The 18,991-nt window shown below is 37.7% G+C and overlaps 3 protein-coding genes across 6 annotated transcripts; 2 read left to right on the forward strand and 1 right to left on the reverse strand.

The window, feature by feature from the left end:
- Window positions 1-1,488: 1,488 nt before the first annotated feature.
- On the forward strand, window positions 1,489-7,346 carry LOC131334004 (cold-regulated protein 27-like). Its single transcript, XM_058368872.1, has 5 exons — window positions 1,489-1,921; window positions 4,317-4,496; window positions 4,857-5,145; window positions 6,519-6,631; window positions 6,857-7,346. Exons 1-5 carry the CDS (start codon window positions 1,838-1,840, stop codon window positions 6,947-6,949), a joined length of 759 nt encoding a protein of 252 aa, XP_058224855.1. The 5' UTR covers window positions 1,489-1,837; the 3' UTR covers window positions 6,950-7,346.
- Window positions 7,347-9,454: 2,108 nt separating this feature from the next.
- Window positions 9,455-13,870, reverse strand: LOC131333000 (ribosome-inactivating protein SNAI-like). Its single transcript, XM_058367300.1, has 2 exons — window positions 13,812-13,870; window positions 9,455-9,803 (listed from the first exon to the last, which is right to left on the reverse strand). Exons 1-2 carry the CDS (start codon window positions 13,868-13,870, stop codon window positions 9,455-9,457), a joined length of 408 nt encoding a protein of 135 aa, XP_058223283.1.
- LOC131333542 (uncharacterized) lies at window positions 12,901-18,771 on the forward strand. Of its 4 annotated transcripts, none has more exons than XM_058368110.1 (5): window positions 12,901-13,158; window positions 14,027-14,439; window positions 14,980-15,175; window positions 16,135-16,266; window positions 18,269-18,771. In XM_058368110.1, the coding sequence occupies exons 2-5, from the start codon at window positions 14,123-14,125 to the stop codon at window positions 18,389-18,391; spliced, it is 768 nt and encodes a 255-aa protein (XP_058224093.1). In that variant the 5' UTR covers window positions 12,901-13,158; window positions 14,027-14,122; the 3' UTR covers window positions 18,392-18,771. The 4 variants fall into 4 exon arrangements, with proteins under 4 accessions (XP_058224093.1, XP_058224096.1, XP_058224094.1 ...); XM_058368113.1 differs by lacking the exon at window positions 12,901-13,158 and adding an exon at window positions 13,194-13,307; XM_058368111.1 differs by lacking the exon at window positions 12,901-13,158 and adding an exon at window positions 13,393-13,603.
- The last annotated feature ends 220 nt before the right edge of the window (window positions 18,772-18,991 follow it).

Raw genomic sequence — 18,991 nt, forward strand, 5'->3', positions numbered from 1 at the left:
TGATGGGCTCCATTGGGTTTGGTGCAATTAATGTGTGCATTCTAGATAAAAAATATCTTCACTTTTAAGTTAGATTTAGTCACTTTCTAGTTAGACTAGAGACAAGTACATTTGTTTCAAGGTCACACACTCACATAATTCGTGGACGCAGGTATGACCTGGAGCGGGAGCGCGATGGTGAGCATGAGAGCATCTTTAAAATCACATCTCAAGCTATTGAATTCTGCATGAGTGGAAATTGAAAGTATGAGCGTAGTGTGAGAATTGATAGTCATAACGTATAATATTATGATGAATTATGCAACTTATAAAGTCACACTACATAGGCTTGTTTTGGCTTAAAGGGTTAACTAACCCTTTTTTTATGTCTTTATTTATTTATTTTTTTGCATTTTGTTTTGAGTCAAATTTTTGTGACTTATTGATTCGTTTCAACGAGAGGAATCGAAAAATATAAATAATTATGATTCTGAACTCATACTCCCTCCGTTCCACTTTGTTTCGCCTGTTTCCTTTTTTGGACGTCCCAAAAAATTGTCTATATCTCACAATCTATAATATTTTATATATTCAATATGGATTTTGTTTGATAGATCTCAATTTATTTTATTAAACAAAGTTTTCAAAATCATAAAAAACATTATAGATTGTGAGATATAGACAATTTTTTGGGATGTTCCAAAAAAGAAACAGGCAGAACAAAGTGGGACGGAATTTTTTTGAATAATTTGACTTATTTTTGTCTTTTTAAAAAAATATACGAGTTTCAATAATTTTTTTTTTACTTTTCCGATTTCTCTCGATGAGATGAATCAGTAAGTCATAAAAATTTGACGCAAAATTAACGAATACGAAAAAAATTGATAAAGACAAAATAAGTCATTTTTACTTATATTAAGCCAAACCGAACCCTGCTACACACACAGATAATCTGTGCACATATTGTGCACAGATTTTATTGTGGGGCCCACCACGGGTCTTACATAAATGATCCGAGCCATTCATCAAATATAAAATATTTTTTCAAAGGTTTTCACGTAAAATAAGCTCAATCGGATACCTATAGATGCTCAATCCAATCGTTTAACTTTTCATTATCCTGAAATTTGAATGAAAAATTAGACAATTGGATCGAGCATCTATAGATATCGGATTGAGTTGATTTTTCACGTGGACCCTTAAAAAATATTTTACATTTAGTGAACTGCTCGAATAATTTGTATGAAATCCGTGATGGGCCCCACAATAGATTCTGTGCACTAATAGTATGTGTGAACAGACTTACTTAGAAGCCAAACCCACCCTTATATCATTCCACCCCATGTCAAGATTCAAGAATTTTGCCTCGCTGTTCCAAGCGGAAACCATCAAAATAACTTACCATAAAAGGCAGGAAAAAAGCAGAGATATTTTACGTTCAAGAGGAAGAAGTTTGTGATAGTTTATCACCCATAGATAAAGTAGCTTGGGATATTTTCCAGTTTTTTATTTTATTTTATCGAAGGATATTTTCCAGTTGAGAACTTCAATTTCGGGATATTTTCAAGAAATCTCACATGCAATGTCCCAAATATCCAAGAAATATCTACTGCCTTCGATTACTCCCTGAACATTAGCGGGTGACATGGCCACTTGATGGGCTCTTGACACGTGTTAAAGCGGTGGACAACTGGCGCGTCTCTTCTGTCCCACCCCTTCTCACAGTTTTCCTCATTCGGCTGTATATATTCTTCTTCACCAAAATACATTCCCTTTATAATTTGATCCAGAAGCCCCAAGAGAAGAGAGAGTCAAACTGAGTTTTGTGGGTTTTCTCTCTCCTAAATTTTCAGCATCAATGGGTTGTGAAACTCTTGCGTTGGATGTCACTGTTGATTACGGTTCAACTAATTCTGCTCGACCACGAGAGACTCTGAGTCAGGTGAGCAGACTCATACGGACAGAGGGAGCGTGCTGTGCAGCTTGTGCTGCACAGCGTGCTGCACAGTCTCCGGCGAGGCTTTTCCGGCATCGGTCCGACGATCGAAGACGTTCACCGCGTAGAGTTCGTCGAGTTCTACATGTGGACCAAAAATCAGCTTGATCAAATATCGTTAAGGGCCTCATCCGAACATATATAACTTGAAAAAAAATGAATCCTAATGGATACGAAACACTGGATCAAAACTACTAAATTCATTTTTTTCAAGTTATATATGTTCGGACGAGGACCTTAACAATATTTGATCGAGCTGATTTTTGGTGCACATGTAGAACTCGACGAGCTCTACGCGGTGAACGTCTCCGATCGTCGGACCGATGCCGGAAAAGCCTCGCCGGAGGCCGTGCAGCACGCTGTGCAGCACGAAGCTGCACAGCACGCTCCCTTCCTCAGACTCATACATATGTTTATGATTTTTGTATGTATGGGTTTTTGTTTGTGGGTTGTTTGGTTGCTCTGATTTTGTTTTGTTGTGTCAGGTGTGTCTGCTTTTCTTGATTAGGAGAGTTGGGAGTAGAAGTATCATTTTGATTTAGTGGGTAATTATTTTGTTGATGATCTTTTTTTTTTTTTTGATGATCTTTGTCGGTTGTGTGAGAAAATAAAGTAGGTAACTTGAGTCCTTCGATGGGTACGGGATTTGCACCGCGTTGTGCAGGATCTCACTTGGAGTCCAACACAAATGATGAGAGCCGCCGAATTTTGAAGGAACCCCGAAAAAAATCAGCTCTATTAGATATCGGTAAGGCTTGATCCAATCTTTGCTTAATTTCCTGTCAGAAAATTGTGCAAAGAACTGATCAAGCTTTTGGTAAAATCGGACCGAGCATATTTTTTATATAGATCCTTAAAAATACATTTTAAATAAATTGAGCGACCCGATAATTTGTGAGAGATCCCGAGATGGGTCCCCTACACAACGAGGTATGCATTTGGTGTACACCAGTACCCATAGTTTTATTGAATATATATTTTGATCTTTGCGGTTTTGATTATTGTAGTTGCATTCTTCAGGGTTGCTGAATTCTGTATTGTCGTATAAACCCTTAGCCTCCATTTGTAATGCTGTAAATTTTGAGATAAGGGAATTCACCTTATTATCCATATAGCTCACATTTAGCTCTGATCTTTTGCAAAGGGATGTTGGGTTTTGGAGCTTTATTTTGATGGGTTTGATAGGAATAGTAACATCTTTCATGTTAAGGATAATAGAGATAGATCCCAATATGGTACATCTTTTCTGCCTCCGGTCCATTTTCCATGCACTAGAGTTTCACAAGGCAAAACTCAACCCTTGATTTCAAGTCCACACCGGAATCCTATAGTGTTAGGATGTGTTTGGACTGTGGATTGGTTTAAGATGCATGACCGAAAAGAAAATACTGGTAGATAATGATAGGGGAACCTTTTCGCTGATAAAAAAAAATTTGTTTGAGTCCTTCAATGGGTACACCATTTGCACACCGCGTAACACAAATAATCGGAGTAGCTTAATTTGTTTATTTTTTTTAAGGATCCTTGTTAAAAATTAGCTCTCTTGTATATTGGTAAGGGCTTGATTCAAGCTCTATTTTTGCAGGGATCCTTAAAAATGCATTTTAAATAAATTGAGTGACTCCTATAATTTGTGCGAGATTTCGAGATGGATCCCACACAAGTACCCATAGTTTTATTGAATGTATATTTTGATGATCGTTGCGGTTTTGATTATTGTGGTTGCATTCTTCAGGGTTGCTGAATTCTGTATTGTCGTATAAATCCTTAGCCTCCATTTATAATGCTGTAAATTTTGAGATAAAAGAAATGAATAATGATGGGACTATGTAATAGGAATAGTAACATCTTTCATGTTAAGGATAATAGAGTTAGATCCCTATATGGTACATCTTTTCTGCCTCCGGTCCATTTTCCAGGCACTAGAGTTTCACAAGGCAAAACTCAACCCTTGATTTCAAGTCCGCACCATCCTATAGAGCGTTAGGATGCGTTTGGACCGTGGATTGGTTTAAGATGCATGACCGAAAAGAAAATACTGGTAGATAATTAGGCAAAGAATCTCAATTCGTTATTCAATTTTAGTTGCTTTTTTTCTTTAAAGGGAGACATCCCCTCCATAGGAGCTGAACCCAAGGTTTCGCCCAGAAAAGGAGCTACATGACTAGCCGGGCTGAGGCCACGGTGGAGTCTTTGGCTTATTGGCCTTTTTGCTTAGCTATGTTGTATCTGTCTAGTCTATAAATCCACAAAAGGGCATCTACCTGTCAAATATCAGTTTAAAAAAATGATCTTTTTTCATTAGATTTTATGATTCTTATTTTCAATGACTTGATATCAGGACTCTGCGGTCAGGGAATCACTGTCCACAGAGTGGACAGATGAGAAGCACTGTTTGTACCTGAAGTCCATGGAAGCATCCTTCATTAACGATTTGTATAATTCCGTTGATACACTCGGCTGGCGCTTACAAAGACAGCTTGGGGAAAAACGTCCCAACACTTGTATATCTTCTGGCCAGGTTTGATGTCTAGCCACTCTGTTTTATCTCCTGATTTTGATTAGAATACAGATCCTATTTTGTGATTATGTTTTCTAGAACACTATTAGAAAGATCATTTTATTGCGGAAACTTGTAATTAGGAATCTTTCTGGGAAAGAACTCATTTTGTAAGAAAAAACCTGAAAAGATGTTTTCAAGTTGTAGGAAACCATTATCGCTGAAACTGAAGAGTATTCGGGTATAAACAATTTTTGAAAAGTTATCTGAATTCTTTTGATTCTAGAACAAAAACCAAGCATGGACATTACATTTTCCAGGGCTTTTTTGTTCTTATCATTCTTGCTTGTCTTTTATGATCTTTGTTGTTCTCATTTGCAGTACAAGGTTGTTCGAGGTGGCTGTTGGGAAAAGGTCAAGTTTGAAAATCAAAAACCGCAAACGAACAAAGAAAACGGGCCTCGTGTTCTTTTAGCACATCCATGGATTCAACATTTCAGTTCCGCATGCAGAGAACAAAATGTATTATCTTGTGATCTACAAGAAAGAACATCATTTGGAAATCTGGAAGTTCGTGGCATTGGGAAGATGGCATTTGCTCCTGCTGATTTAGCTGCCAACATGAAGCAGTTTTCTTTGTGTCGCAGTGATTCAGTTGGTAGCAATACAGGTAGCTCTCAACTATCTTTTGCCGTTTTTTCAACAAAAATCTACTTGTCCTTGGCTTGCATAGTTTACTTTTGCAGTTGTGGGTTCGTGCTGAGCATACATCTCTCTGGCATGTTATTTGTACGTGACAGTGATATAGGTCTAATGCAGGGCTTCAATATAGCACATGTTGGGATACGTAACTCGGTAACTGTATCGGTGGTACGACCATATAATGGCCAATAACTAAGGGGTATCGGTGGTACGACCATATAATGGCCAATAACTAAGGGTATTGGATGTCTAAAATCCCGTTGCATGACGACTGATAATATTAGTAAAGACCTATATTAACAACCCTAGGCTAACCACTTCCAAGTAATAATGACATTGAGAGTGTTAAGTGGATAGCACTATAGAGCGTCAGGGACTTCTATAGTTCTGCTAATTGACATATACCCATCCAATGGATTGTATTTCTCTGTTGTTCTTCCCCCTAACTCATCGCAAACAAAGTATTAGATTGTTAATCACCAACTCATCTAAAAGCTTTAGCTGTTAGATAAAGGGGCAACTTTATTATTTATATTCTCAACATGCCCCCTCACGTCTAGCTAGACTCTCCTCCATAAGCGGGCTAAACACATGTAAATTTTAATTATTAGGTAGGTTATGAATTTCGAACACAAGATCTATTACCTGCTTTGATACCATATTAGATTTCTTAGAGAATTCCAATTTAAAACCAATTGATAATAGGTGAAGTAATCTTTAGAATATATTAACAAAGTTTGGGTGGCTTAAATGAGCGATGTGGGACAAGTCTAACACTTCCCTTCACGTGCAGCCCGGATGCATGTGGAGGTGACAGTCTAGGAGCTGAGCGATTGACTCGGGTGACAGAGACTTTTCCACGAGAGGTAAGGCCACCCAAGACCTAGTTCTAATATCATGTTAAAGCAACCTACTCAAGGCCAATTGGCAATGATTGTAGAGGTTTCAAATGTTATTAAGTGATGGAAAATTTTAAAATCAGACCATTGGGCTGACAATAGTAAGTGTGTGAATATATATTAAAGGGTGTAAAAAATGCATAGAAATACGTGTTTTTCTTATCCTTTAGTGTGTTTATTGTCAGCCCACTGGGCTGACAATAGCAAGACCGTTAAGTGATCACTCATTTCACTCTAAGCAATGTGAGATTCTATTTCCTTAACAGGATAGTATAGATCTTAGGATCTTACTATGGAATTTAGTCTTTTATTGGAAAATGTTTTATGCCCATTTATTGCCTTCAGTTTACAAAGCAAAATATGTACTGAATGTAAGAGTTGTGTGTGTATTGCACAATTGGTCATCAATTGACAATACGTGACTCTTACATATTTGTTGCAGAGGTCACGGGCCAGAACTTTATTGATGAGGATAGTGAAGGAGAGAAGGCAAACCATGTATCCAAAGCAAAACGGAGGAAAACTAACGATGGTCTCACTTCAAGCAATGATCAGGTAATGGTTTTAGGAAAACACACTTGAGTGCAGAAAATTTCTAGAGTTGCCATTTCTGTTAGGAAAAAGACAGAAAAAGATAGTTATCTTATGGCTGCTTTGCCTGAAGCCACATCATGTATTTCTGGTTGTTATGTCATTTCTCATGTTATAATTGTTCAACTTTCAACGATTATACCATCGTATGCCGTCTCGATTATATGAATCTCACCATTGCTCGTTCAGGTTGTTCCTTTCGGCACACATCCTTCAACCCAAGTTGTTCCCAAAAAGTCTTCTTTGCTGGGAAGGAGAGGCCCTAAAGCGGCCATGATTTGAAGTCCGAAAACAAGATCAATATTCACAGGATTCAACAGATGTTCTAACCGAGGAGACTAAGGGATGATTCCCGAGCCCTATTAGCGACTGACCTGCAACGGTAACTCGAAACTCATATCATGAGAGAGAGGCTAATTTAGGAATCAGGGTGATTGGTCATATGTTGGACAGGTTTTGATGAGCATGGTGTGTTTGTATTGCACAGCTATGATCGAGGTTAGACTAGCATGTTGCATTGTTTTTGAATTTTTTTGCCTTCCTTTTTTGCCCCCTTGAATTGCTATTAAAGGGATGTGAAGTCTAGTAGAATATGTATAATGATTATTCTATCTCAATGCGTTATGTTGCAATATGGACATCCTTCATTCAAAAGCTTGCAATAGTTTCTGATTTCCTTCTTGTTTGAAGCTGGGGGATTAGCATTTCGAACCCGAGTTTGGCATTTTTTGCTCGGAGCCTGAGTGAAAGATTTATCACCTTATTGGTTTGCCCAGTAACTTATTAGGAGCAGTTTGGTTCTGTAATTTTACATTTTTAGAACTTAAAAGGCTGGATCCAAGAACTGATCTAGTTGAGAACGCAACTGGTTATTTCATTTTCCTCATTTACAAAGAAATAAACCGTGACTGTAATTATTGATATGCTTGCAAATAAGCATCACTGATGTTCTAATCAATTTCTGAGCAGATTTTGGCTCATTTGAAACCGTTGAAGAAAACCGGTAGCTACTCCTCTCTTCTAAAATTCTTCAGCCCTCCAACAAACACCTTCTCATCACATGGGTCTCGTTCGGTTTTCGCGTTTGTGGATCTCTTAACACAATGGACCTCATCGTGTTGATTTTGCTACGCTTAATGAAAGACGAGCCGCTCTTCCATTTGAACCTTGTTTAACGGGTGGCGATTTGATAGTGACGAACACAAGGACCTGTGAAATGCAAGCACATTTAGCCACATAGTGGCTGATAAGGGTAGATACCCGGCCACCTTGGTCAAATATGTGGGAGAGAGCTGAACTTATGCTATTCACAATGGCATAATCAAAAGTAATAGGTTCTTAAAGTTAATAACGTTTGTACAAAATACGACTCACAATGGTATAATCAAACTTAGCAACCCTCCGCTCCAATTGAGACACGAGCTTTTGGAAACACGAGAATCTATTTTATGTAGAACATAATGTAACAGTCATAATCCTCCGCTCCAAATTGTCTACAAACAAGTAGCAATCATCGATTGACTTATTCAGAACATTTTTCCACTCCTTTTTGTTTTCAGAAAGTCTAAGGTTCTCGACGGAGGAATCCCGACCAGATTCCTGACGGCGTGCCGGGCCCACTCCGGCCACTGGACGGCTGATCCGAGCCGTCCAAAAATTTTATAAAAAAAAACCGAGTGGGTTTACCCGAAAATCAACGGCATCCGATGTGTGTAGGTGGCCGATTCAAATACTGTATTTTTGTGTGTATAGGGAACTGTAGCACCTCTCTTTTGTTTTTCCATCGGTATTCAGAACATTTTTTTTCACTTGACGTACTTGATAAACCAGTTTAATATGTCCTCATGGGACTCTTGAGCAGCGCTCTTGACAGCCGATTCACCACCGTTATTGTGTTTTACTAACCATCCATGATGTACGCCAGGGAATATTTTCACGAAGCGCTATCGACCTGAAAAATACGGGGGAAAAACAAAGTGGACAAATTAAGAAAATCACACGATTCAGTTCTCTCCGCAGAGCCGATGAAAAGGGTTCTAACTGTTCAATTGGCTCTCAGTTTCAGTTCTATTTTATGTCTGGACTAGCAACCACTGCACAAGCGATGCACGTGCAATTATATATATCATGGTTAACAAATAAATAATAACACTGTGATGCAAAAGAATTCAATTCAAGTCAATTTTAGGGCACCAACTAAACAATTAAATTTGAGATCATTTTAAGGAGGTGGCTGTTTGGGATGCTCGGGCTCGGGATGCATCTCCGTTGGGTGGCCAGTGGTTTGCGGCGGTGGCTGCCCAGTGGTGGGGGAGGGCGGTGATCTTGGGTAGGTTTTGGTGTTCTTTGGGCTGAACTGTAATGTATTGATCTCGGATTTCTGGCTCTTTGGGTGTTTTTGAGCTTCATTGTATATTTGTATTAATCTGGGTATTTTGGCCATTAGGTGTTGTTCTTGGCTTTGTCCCTTTGGGTGTACCCTTCAACTTTTGGTTGGAATCCTTCTCTTTTCTCTCTTAATAAAATGTTGCTTTTGCTATCCAAAAAAGAAAAGGAAAAAAAGAAATAATTTTAAGATAGATGATTATTTTGTGAATGGTGTAACACCGCTAAGAGAAATTTTAAGAAAATGTAGAAAACACTTTTGCTTACATATAGATGCATATCTCATAGAGTACTCAATCATGGCCATCCACTTGGCACAAAGAGAATTAAAAAGGCATTATATTTTAACAGTGATCGATCGACGAGAACCTTCTTTTGAATGGCGACGACACACACACACACTCAGAAGCAGGGCAGCCACTGCTGGCTAGGGTTTCCGTTAGGCTGATACAGAATGATTTGGTGAAGAGAGACATCACTGTTTTTAACATTCATGACCAATTTAGCATTGGGGTATGAAATGGTGCCGTCGGCATTGAACACCCAACGCTGGTTGCCCACCCCTTGGCATCTGAGGATGATGATCACGGCCGAGGAAGAATGGCCATCGGACGTTAGGCACAGGTTGCGGTTGCTGTGTACCCGAATGGTGCCATCGCCGTAGAGCGCCCATTGTTGCTGTTGCCTGCCGTCCACACAAGACTCCAGCCATACACCGCTGTCTTCGTCGCTGTTAGCTTTGCATGCACCACTAAGTTTTGAGAAACAAATAAGAGTAAGAGGGAAGAAAAAAAAACAATCACAACATCAGCACCATAAATCATTTTACAGGTGAATAATTGTATCCATAATGTAACGGCCCGTTGGCAGGAATGTGTTTTAAGAAATATTTTTTTTATAAGTAAAAGTAACATTTTATTAGAAGATCTTGACAAGAGTACATCAAAATAGGGGGGGTGGGAGAAGGAAAATCCAACCAAAGTTGGACAAATAGCAAACGAGACGTAGCCCGAAATACCTATGGGCCTAGAAAGTGCCCAGATAATAATACAGTAAAAGCTCATAAACAATCACCTAGTGTTCGTTATTTCTTCAATCCCTATGGTTCTACCTCACAAGATGAATAAACACACACACACATATCTATCTCGGTGAATGAACAAGAAGAGTAGAGTACTACTCGTGCTCTTCATATGTGAACGAGAAGAGGGAGAAGTCATTCTCTTTAAATGAGCAGAGGGTGAGAGTGGTTGATTTTATGCCTGATTTTAATACAACATAACAAAATTAAGAAATTCATTAAGAATGACATGGTAATCCGGCGTGGGATACAACAATGCTCTTCACCTGTGTTTCCACTTATTAATTATTTATAGTTACGGACTTTTATATGGATGATTAAAGGGCTTTGTCCTTTAATGTCATTTGGTTCAAGGACATAGTTGTAATTTTACAATTTTTGTTTTGTTTCAATTTTCTGGTGCACCAATTAAATGAAAGATATTGTTTTATTTGCAGCATGTTTTAAAATATGTTCTTAATCTTGCACTTTATCCTCAAAATTTAAAAAAATGGTCACGATCAATATGGTACATCCATCCAAAAACTCATATGACGATTTGAATCCTACTATGTGAAAAAAAAAATACAAATAATGTAAGCTAAAGTCCAAATTAATTGGGTCGGTCAAACCCATAATTTAACCCTGTAAGAATGTCTTCACAATTGCATCATCACTACATCTAAGGAGACATCTCTATAACACCAACGAATGAAGAGCAAATTGTCCTTCTTCTTTTTTTTGTTTCAAAGTAGAATATTTCAACCTAGAAGCTTTTTTAGTGTCATCCATAATCATGCATTAATTCAGGTCAAAGGAGACATCTCTATAACAACAACGAATGAAGAACAAATTGTCCTTTTTTAAATTTGTTTCAAAGTAGAATTTCAACCTAGAAGTTTTTTTAGTTCATCCATAATCATGCATTAATAAATATGTGCAGAAGTAAAGCTTCTATAAATTACTATATGCATATATTGATCCAGAAATTGATGATAAATTGATTTAGAGGCGGATCAAGAACTTTGTCACCCATGAAGTGGAGGTGGTGACTTGAATGGGTGGCTATGGTACAGGTTGAAGTGGCAAAGGCGGTGGGTGATTGCAGCGGTAAGTGACTTACGAGCGGTGGAGGTAAGTGGTGGCCGGAACAGACAAATTTGTTTAGATTATTGTCATAATTTATTCAAAAAAATTTACCATCCATAACAATTTTTAGTTTTTGGATTTCTCTGGTCGAAACGAATTACTAGTATCCAAAAAAAATGACGCAAAACAAACAAATACAAAAAATATTAGAATAAACTTTATAGAAATAAGATAGGGGCTTAACATATATGCCCTTATAAATTTTAAGGGTAATATTTGTAATTTTTCCAATCATTTAGGGCCTGTTTGATAAAACTGAAAACTGAAACTGAATGCTGAAAAATTAAGTACTGAAAGCTGAATGCTGAAGTTTTTAATTTGAAAAGCTGTTTGGTAAACATATTAAGTACTGAATTAAAAAAAAATGATAAATTAATTTTAGTTCTGATTCTCTTTCAATTTACTAATGGTTACAATGTACTTATAATAATAGTGGAATGGTGATTGTGGTGGTGGTGTATTGGTGGTGATGGAGTGGCGGCGGCGGCGGTGGAGTGATGGTGTAATGGTGACAGTGCGTGGTGTTAGTGGAGTGATAGTTGTGCAATTGTAGTGGTGGCAGCGGCGACGGTGTGGTAATGGTGGTGGTGATGGAATGATAGGAGAGTGGTGGTGGTAGTGGTATGGTGATTAAGTGCAAGTACACAAGAATTCAGCCAGAATTAAGTAGCTCAAAGTTACTTATTTTTTTTTAACTTTTTAGCCTACATTTTAAGTAGCACTTAATTTGTTAAGCAATGTATAATGTCGTTATCAAACCTACCGAATCACTTATTACTTAATTGATTTAGTTTTAAGTGCTGAATTTAGGTTATTAAACATGCCCTTAGACGGAAAGAGGCTGTGGAGTTAACGGTGGGGACCTTTAAAATACAAAATTGAAACATTGGGGATCAATTTTGTGCAGTTGGTAGGTTGGGGACTAAAACGGAACACAAGTAATATTTGGGGACCAAAAATGTTAATAAGCCTACTTATATGTGTACTTGTGGTATTGTCCATAAAAGGGCAAAAGGTTGGCCTGGGGAAAAGAAATAAAGTTTGCCGAGCAGGGTTATAACCAAAATACATAATTTTTTTTATATTTTAACGATAAATTCGAAATGGTACCCGGTAGCATATTGGTACCGATACGTACCGTTCTATTAACAAATTTGATACCATATTAGAAACGGTATTTAGAACCATGGTCCCCACTCCCCCTTTCTCTTTTCTTTCGCATGTATTCTCTCCATCACATAAAAATTGTCCCATCCGTTGAATGAGAATTTAGAAATGGTTTTGTTGGGTTAAGAGTTTAGTTTAATTTAGTTTTAGTAATGGTGAAGAGAGAAATATGATAATAATTGAAGAGAGGGATAATGATTGAAGAAAAATAAAAAAAGATGAGAAAGTAATAATTGGAGAAATATGATAATGATTGTAGAAAGAAGTAAGATAATGATTGAAAAACTAAACTAAAACTAAACTAAACTAACTTGAGAACCGAACATAAAGAATGTATTTCAATAAAAAATTCCAATTCATTTTGAGAAATTCATTTTAAAATTTTCTTGATCAATTTTTTTTTATGGTTTCGATCAATTTTTTTTTATGGTTTCGATTAATTTATGCACACATCGACTAATTTTTTAAAGTTATGTCGAGCACAGCAAGACTTGAAATTCAACAAAGAAATTACTTTTTGTGCAAGAATCGCACCGCAGATTCAACTAAGCTGCGAACGGCGGAGAATATTTGGGGATTTCTCGATACTAATGGCTGCCTTTCAAAGATTCTCAGTTTTTACATTTTCCAGGATGCGGTTGGAGGAAGCATTTGGAGGCAGTTAGAAGCCATGTGCGATCAGATCCTTTAGTCCCTTTCGCTTATCACAATCCACCTCATATTTCTTCAAGTACTCTTCGACTCATAATTTCTTTCTTTCTTTTTTCTCGATTACGGATTTGTCCTAGCGATTGTGATTAGGGTTAGTCTTAGTTCGATTGATGATTAGGGTTTCCAACTGTTAATTGGACAAAAGATAGGGGCTTCGTTCCCAATGAGGTTGGTTCATCGGCTGCTCGGCATCCGTGTTATTTTGATCCACCATCGACTTGTTATTATTCCACATTTTTTTTTGATAACTCAGGTCTGGATCAGCTTACGCACAACTCGACTAATCCTGAGGTCAAATCCCACGCCCTGGGGCCGACGTGTGGGGAGTCCAATTAAAACCAGAGCAATTGCTCCGTATAGACTGCCCCAAAGGAGTTGACCTTAGCAGGGAGCAAACCTCTACGTCCCAGGCCTTGACCACAAGGGGGTTTATTTTTATTCCACATTACTTGGGTATGGAATAGGTAATTAGAATGTACACGAGGAGCCTCTTCAATTGATATTATCTATATTTGTTGTTGGCTTTGAAGTTTCTATATGGTGTACTCATTTCATCTCACATTGAAAGAGTTTAATCTATGCTACCCATTTCATCTCGCATTGAAAGAGTTTTATCTATACTAGGAAAAGATTGGACGATGATAAATTCACAATAGGGTACACGTGACATACCTAGAAACGGGTGCACTATCAGAAATGTTAGAGAATATTGTCCACTGTTGCTTTGGCATGGAATATGTGACTTCACCTAATACCTTAAACTTAAGGGTTGGATTCAAAGTTCTACACCATTTCTTATGAAAGATGCTTTCTGTTGGATTCCTCTTTTCGTTGATTATGAATTTGTGTAGTTATACTGATTAATTTCTTGCCAAACTTGAAACTAGGTCGAGGAAGACATTCCTTGTGAAAAGGAACTTTTGGTATTCAATCAATTAGGGTTTTATACCGTTCATTGACGAAAAACTAGTGATTCTTTTACGATGAGGTCGGCTGTCTCGACGTGGAAGGCGTTTGGCTGGTTAATTTCACAGCGGAATGGCAGTAGATGCTTGACAAGATATTCTGGGAACTATGGGGCATTGGGAAGTTGTGTTCAGATACGATGGTTGAGTGGCATTGTGGGAACTGAAACAATGCTGGTTAATAAGGACATTAAAGCTTTTAAGGACGACAATTCATTTCGGGTAAGTGGTTGCAGTAGCAACGCTGCTGTTCAGAGGAGGGGTTTTCTTGGTTGTGGGGACGGGGAAGAGGGCAGCATGGTCTCCAAACTCCATGAAGAGCGGCGTATTTTGGGGTATGTTTTTTCTTATTCTACTTGTTAACTCCTTTTGTTTGTTGGCTTTGTGTTTGTCTGAAAGGTTACGGAAAAGAAGAAGTTTCTATTTCTACTAATAGCACTGAAATTTGTCACCAAACCATATCATGTTTCTTATGCCATCTCTTAATATAACACGTGCATTTATTAGTTATCATCTTGTTTATCTCTATTTCCATTGTACATGGTACAAACTGCTTGTGTGTGTTGGCATGCTTAGTACCTTCCGTTGACGGTCAAAATTATTCGGATTGGCGCTTAACTATCTTATTGAGATTGTCTTAGCGGATGAGGGCAATTTTGTTTGCTTCTTTCTCTACCTTATGCTGCAATTTGGTATTTGCCTTTGCTAAAACTTCTCCAAAACTTTAAATATTTGAACATGTTCAAGATCTGATTTTCTCAGGAGTGCGATTTAAAACATGTTAACTAGTTTTCTTTTGGTTGCATTTTGACATCATCCATGTCCTTATAGCACTTGTATAAGTTATACAAGTTAATATAGGTTATCGATAATAGGTATTCTCCTGAGCAATTATTCAATGTGGTTGCTGCTGTTGACTTGTATCAAGATTTTCTCCCCTGGTGCCAGCGATCGGATATAGTTCGACGCTACCCTGATGGATCATTTGATGCTGAGCTGGAGATTGGTTTCAAATTTCTTGTTGAAAGCTATGTTTCCCATGTTGAATGGAAAAGGCCAACATACGTTAAGGTAAGTTCTGCTTTAATTTTCTTGCTCTTACGTTTAAGATCTTGTTTAAGATCTTTTTTAACTCGTTAGAAAAAATCTGTCAAATCTAAGTAGATGCACAACAGAGCACAATTTTATCACAATGACTGCAAAACCTTTTCTTGGGCCGCACCCTTAACTCAAATGGAACTGAGCTACACTCAAAAGTAGTTGAGCGATATAAGAAAACCCCTCCGTGACAACAGTGTCAGAATTAAGCTCTTGCAGCAACTTTCCCCGAGATGAGTGGGCAATATCAGGCTGAGCATTTGGTGTTGCGATTGAAGTTTTCCCCAAAGAGGAGGGGAGGGATTTCTGGGTGTGTAGTCATCCAAAAACAACCATAGACATATGCGGTCTATGGATCTGACACAGTTTGAACAGCCCAGTGTGAAAATTTTGGAAAAAGTTTGATAGGAAGATAGGTAAGAGGATGGCAAGTTGGCAACTAATTTAACGATATTCCCAATTTCTTGGTTATACTTGTACCTCAAAAGCTATGTGGGAAAACTGATGTATATTGCATGGCCATGACCAGTTACAACTTACAACATGATTTGCTAATTTCTGCATCATTCTACCTTTGAAGATACAAAATTCTTATTCATGTCTCCTCCTAGCTTCCTCAATAGTTTGGAATGTTTAATTTTAGATTATATTGTAGCTAACAATTTATATCTAGCGTTTTTTGTTAGAATTATCAACATATCCAAGATATGCAGCTCAGCTTACCAAGAATTTATGTTTAAAATAAGTATTATATAAATATGCTTGTCCCTGTAACTTGGGTATGTGTTTTAGACTTTTAGTGTTCTGTTCATCTATGGACATTGATCTATAATGAGCTACTTCGGTTATCATGTAGGACTATGACTGTGTTTGGTGGTGGGATTGTTGTCATGTTGATGTACTTATTACCATCCCTCCTGTTTTTGTTCCAGTCAACTGCATCAGAAAGTTCTCTTTTTGATCATTTAATAAACATTTGGGAACTCAGTCCGGGACCCAATCCAGGAACTTGCAACCTCTATTTCTTTGTGGATTTTAAGTTCAACTCACCGCTCTATCGACAGGTAAATGTACCTTCGGACAATTTTGTTGTAGTGCGCAACTTTCTTCGTACTACAGCTAATGCATGTAATGTTGAATTTTCACTTTATTTGAGGTGGGCATGGCTTAGGAAATTTTCCTAACTTAATGTAGGTGATTCATTTAGGAACTTATGTGCCCGATTTGATCTTGCATGTTTGACTCTTTATGGAATAATTTGCAGTATGGAATATTATTGTACTCCGCTTAGGTGCCACAGTCTGTAGCATCACAAACATTTCCATCTCACTACTGCAGGGCCGACCTTTATCAATGCAAACCTAAGAAGCACAGACATAGGAAACGACAATTCTAAATAAATGGGAGACACGGACATAGCAAAAAGATATATCCATATACATATGCATATTTATTTTTAGTTTTTCATATGAATACTGTACCCAGAAATAGTCAAAACTCATGGAACTAGCACAGTAGCACTTCAGAAAGACAAACCGTGTGATACAAGACAGTATTATTACCGTATCCAACACTGAAGCAAAACCAATGAATATCTTAGACTATTAATAGTACTGATACAATCCAAAAAAAACCAAAAAGCATTCATTCAAATATTCAACAACCAACATTCATCAAAGCAACCAGAAAAACCATTTGTAAGCCTCCCAGCCTTTAAAACATACACTGCCCTGTTCCCTGACATTTCTATATTTAGGGGTCTCAGAAATGTTGAAACTGTGTCCAACTGGAAAAACCTAATAACCTTAAATGGATAAACGACTGAGCGTGTCTCATATGTATTTAGGTGCGTCCTTGGAGTGTCCGACACGGGTTTGGTGATCTATTAGGCGGGTCGGTGCTTCATAAATGCAACAGAAGTGTATAGTTGCTGCGTGCTTCATCAGCTCCTCCTTGGCTGTTTATGTCTATTACGGATGCAGTGCACTGTAGCGGTCCAACCACCAACGTACCATTTCCTCGTACTTTCGTAGAACTTCAACCCACTGTGGCCATTCTCATGAACCCACTCTCTTCTGAGCTTTTGTCTCCATTTTATTCACCACGCTGCCTTTATCACTGCCACGCTGCCACTACCCTACAACCAAGTCTGTTGTCGTTGTTGTCAATGCTACTTGACTACTTTCCCATATCTCGATCCAAATATGTGACCGATTAACTAAACCAAACCTACTTAAACTGCATATTGTGTCTCAATTAATGATATGCTACCCACTTTGTTTTGCAAATCTCACCCAATTCTTAGATTATTCAGCATTCTTATTCAGAATTTAGCATCCATAACCATTTACTGAAACATTGCTTTCATGGAAATTGAAAAAGGAATTTGTTGTCTACATGGAGTTGATTCTCTAACTGGCTCTATTCAAAGCCGTTTCCTCGGTTAATGTTAGGGAAATCATGTCTCCCAGCTTTATCTTTCTAAATCCTTTCCTTTGGCACTTTTGGACCCTTGTCTCTTCTTCTAGGAGGTAGAGATGGTCTAAGTTTCATGCGGCAATGCCTTTTATAACCAACATTCTCTTCATTCTTCTTTTGGTACCATTTTTAATATCCTGCAAAGCATTAACTCGTGTTGTGCTTTCTTTTGAAACAACTCACGAGTCTTTAGTATCTTTAATGTAAAAGGTCCTTTGTTCTTCTTTTGAAATGCTTTTTGACTTCCCATGAATGCATCTGTTTCTCGGTCCAACTTAGTAAGACTACTCAGTATCTTTCAACGTGAAAGGATTTTCAAGGTCACAGCAATTCTGCTCAATCAATTTTTCTCTTCACTTCAAAATTTTCTGAAAGAATTGTTTAATGCGACTAAGTATGTTATCTGGGATGATGCTACATGCTTGCATACATGTTTGTTTGTTTAGTCGGTGTAATTTATTATCTGTGCAACTGTCGTAGACCCCTATTCTTTTACATGGTTTGGAGTTTCAAAAGTGAATTTTCTGCTTTGTTGTGTAATATTAGTTTGAAGCGGTCTAACTTGGTCAATCACTTTATGCTGGACAGATGGCATCGGTGTTTTTTAAAGAGGTTGTCTCTCGACTTGTTAGTTCGTTCCATGATCGTTGTCGTCAGGTATACGGACCTGGAGTCCCCGTTCTTGAAAATACTCACAAGCATAGGGCTTGAAAGTTTGTTTTGTATTTGTGACATATTGTACTCTCCAAGGGCCAAATGCAATTCAAACAGATTCCAGAATGGTAGGATCAAATTGTTTACCATGCCATGTCTTCCGGGTTTTATTTTGAGCAGCGTTGGTTACTCAATTGTTTTTTGCGGGTGCAATTTTGGGAAATAGCAGAACTTAGTTGGTGGACTTGGCATCGTCGTTTTCTTGCAATATTTATTTTACTAATTACTATTTTAAGATCCCTCTACTCATAAATGGCGAGATTGATACGTAGTTGGATGAAATTGGTTTCATTGTTGCATCTCCTGTACAATAATGTTGAAACTGATCTGAATTCTTGAAATGGGCATTTGGGCTGAGCAGAACTGAATTTCCTCTTTGGCTTATGGTTTTTTCCCCTTTCTTATTTGCTTTGCTTTGCTTGATTATTGTAGCCTAGTAGAAACGACTAGAGGTCTTTCGAATCTTGCGATGGAGATCTCGTGCCAATGGGATCAATTTTGTTACCCACCTCTATTATTGTTTTAAATTCTACTTGAAAAAAAAAACTATTACACTTTGCTTCCTTTCATCTTTTAAACTCTTGCGAAATTTTGTTT

Source organism: Rhododendron vialii, chromosome 7a, assembly GCF_030253575.1.
Source record: "Rhododendron vialii isolate Sample 1 chromosome 7a, ASM3025357v1".
In the NCBI taxonomy this organism is placed as follows: Eukaryota; Viridiplantae; Streptophyta; class Magnoliopsida; order Ericales; family Ericaceae; genus Rhododendron; species Rhododendron vialii.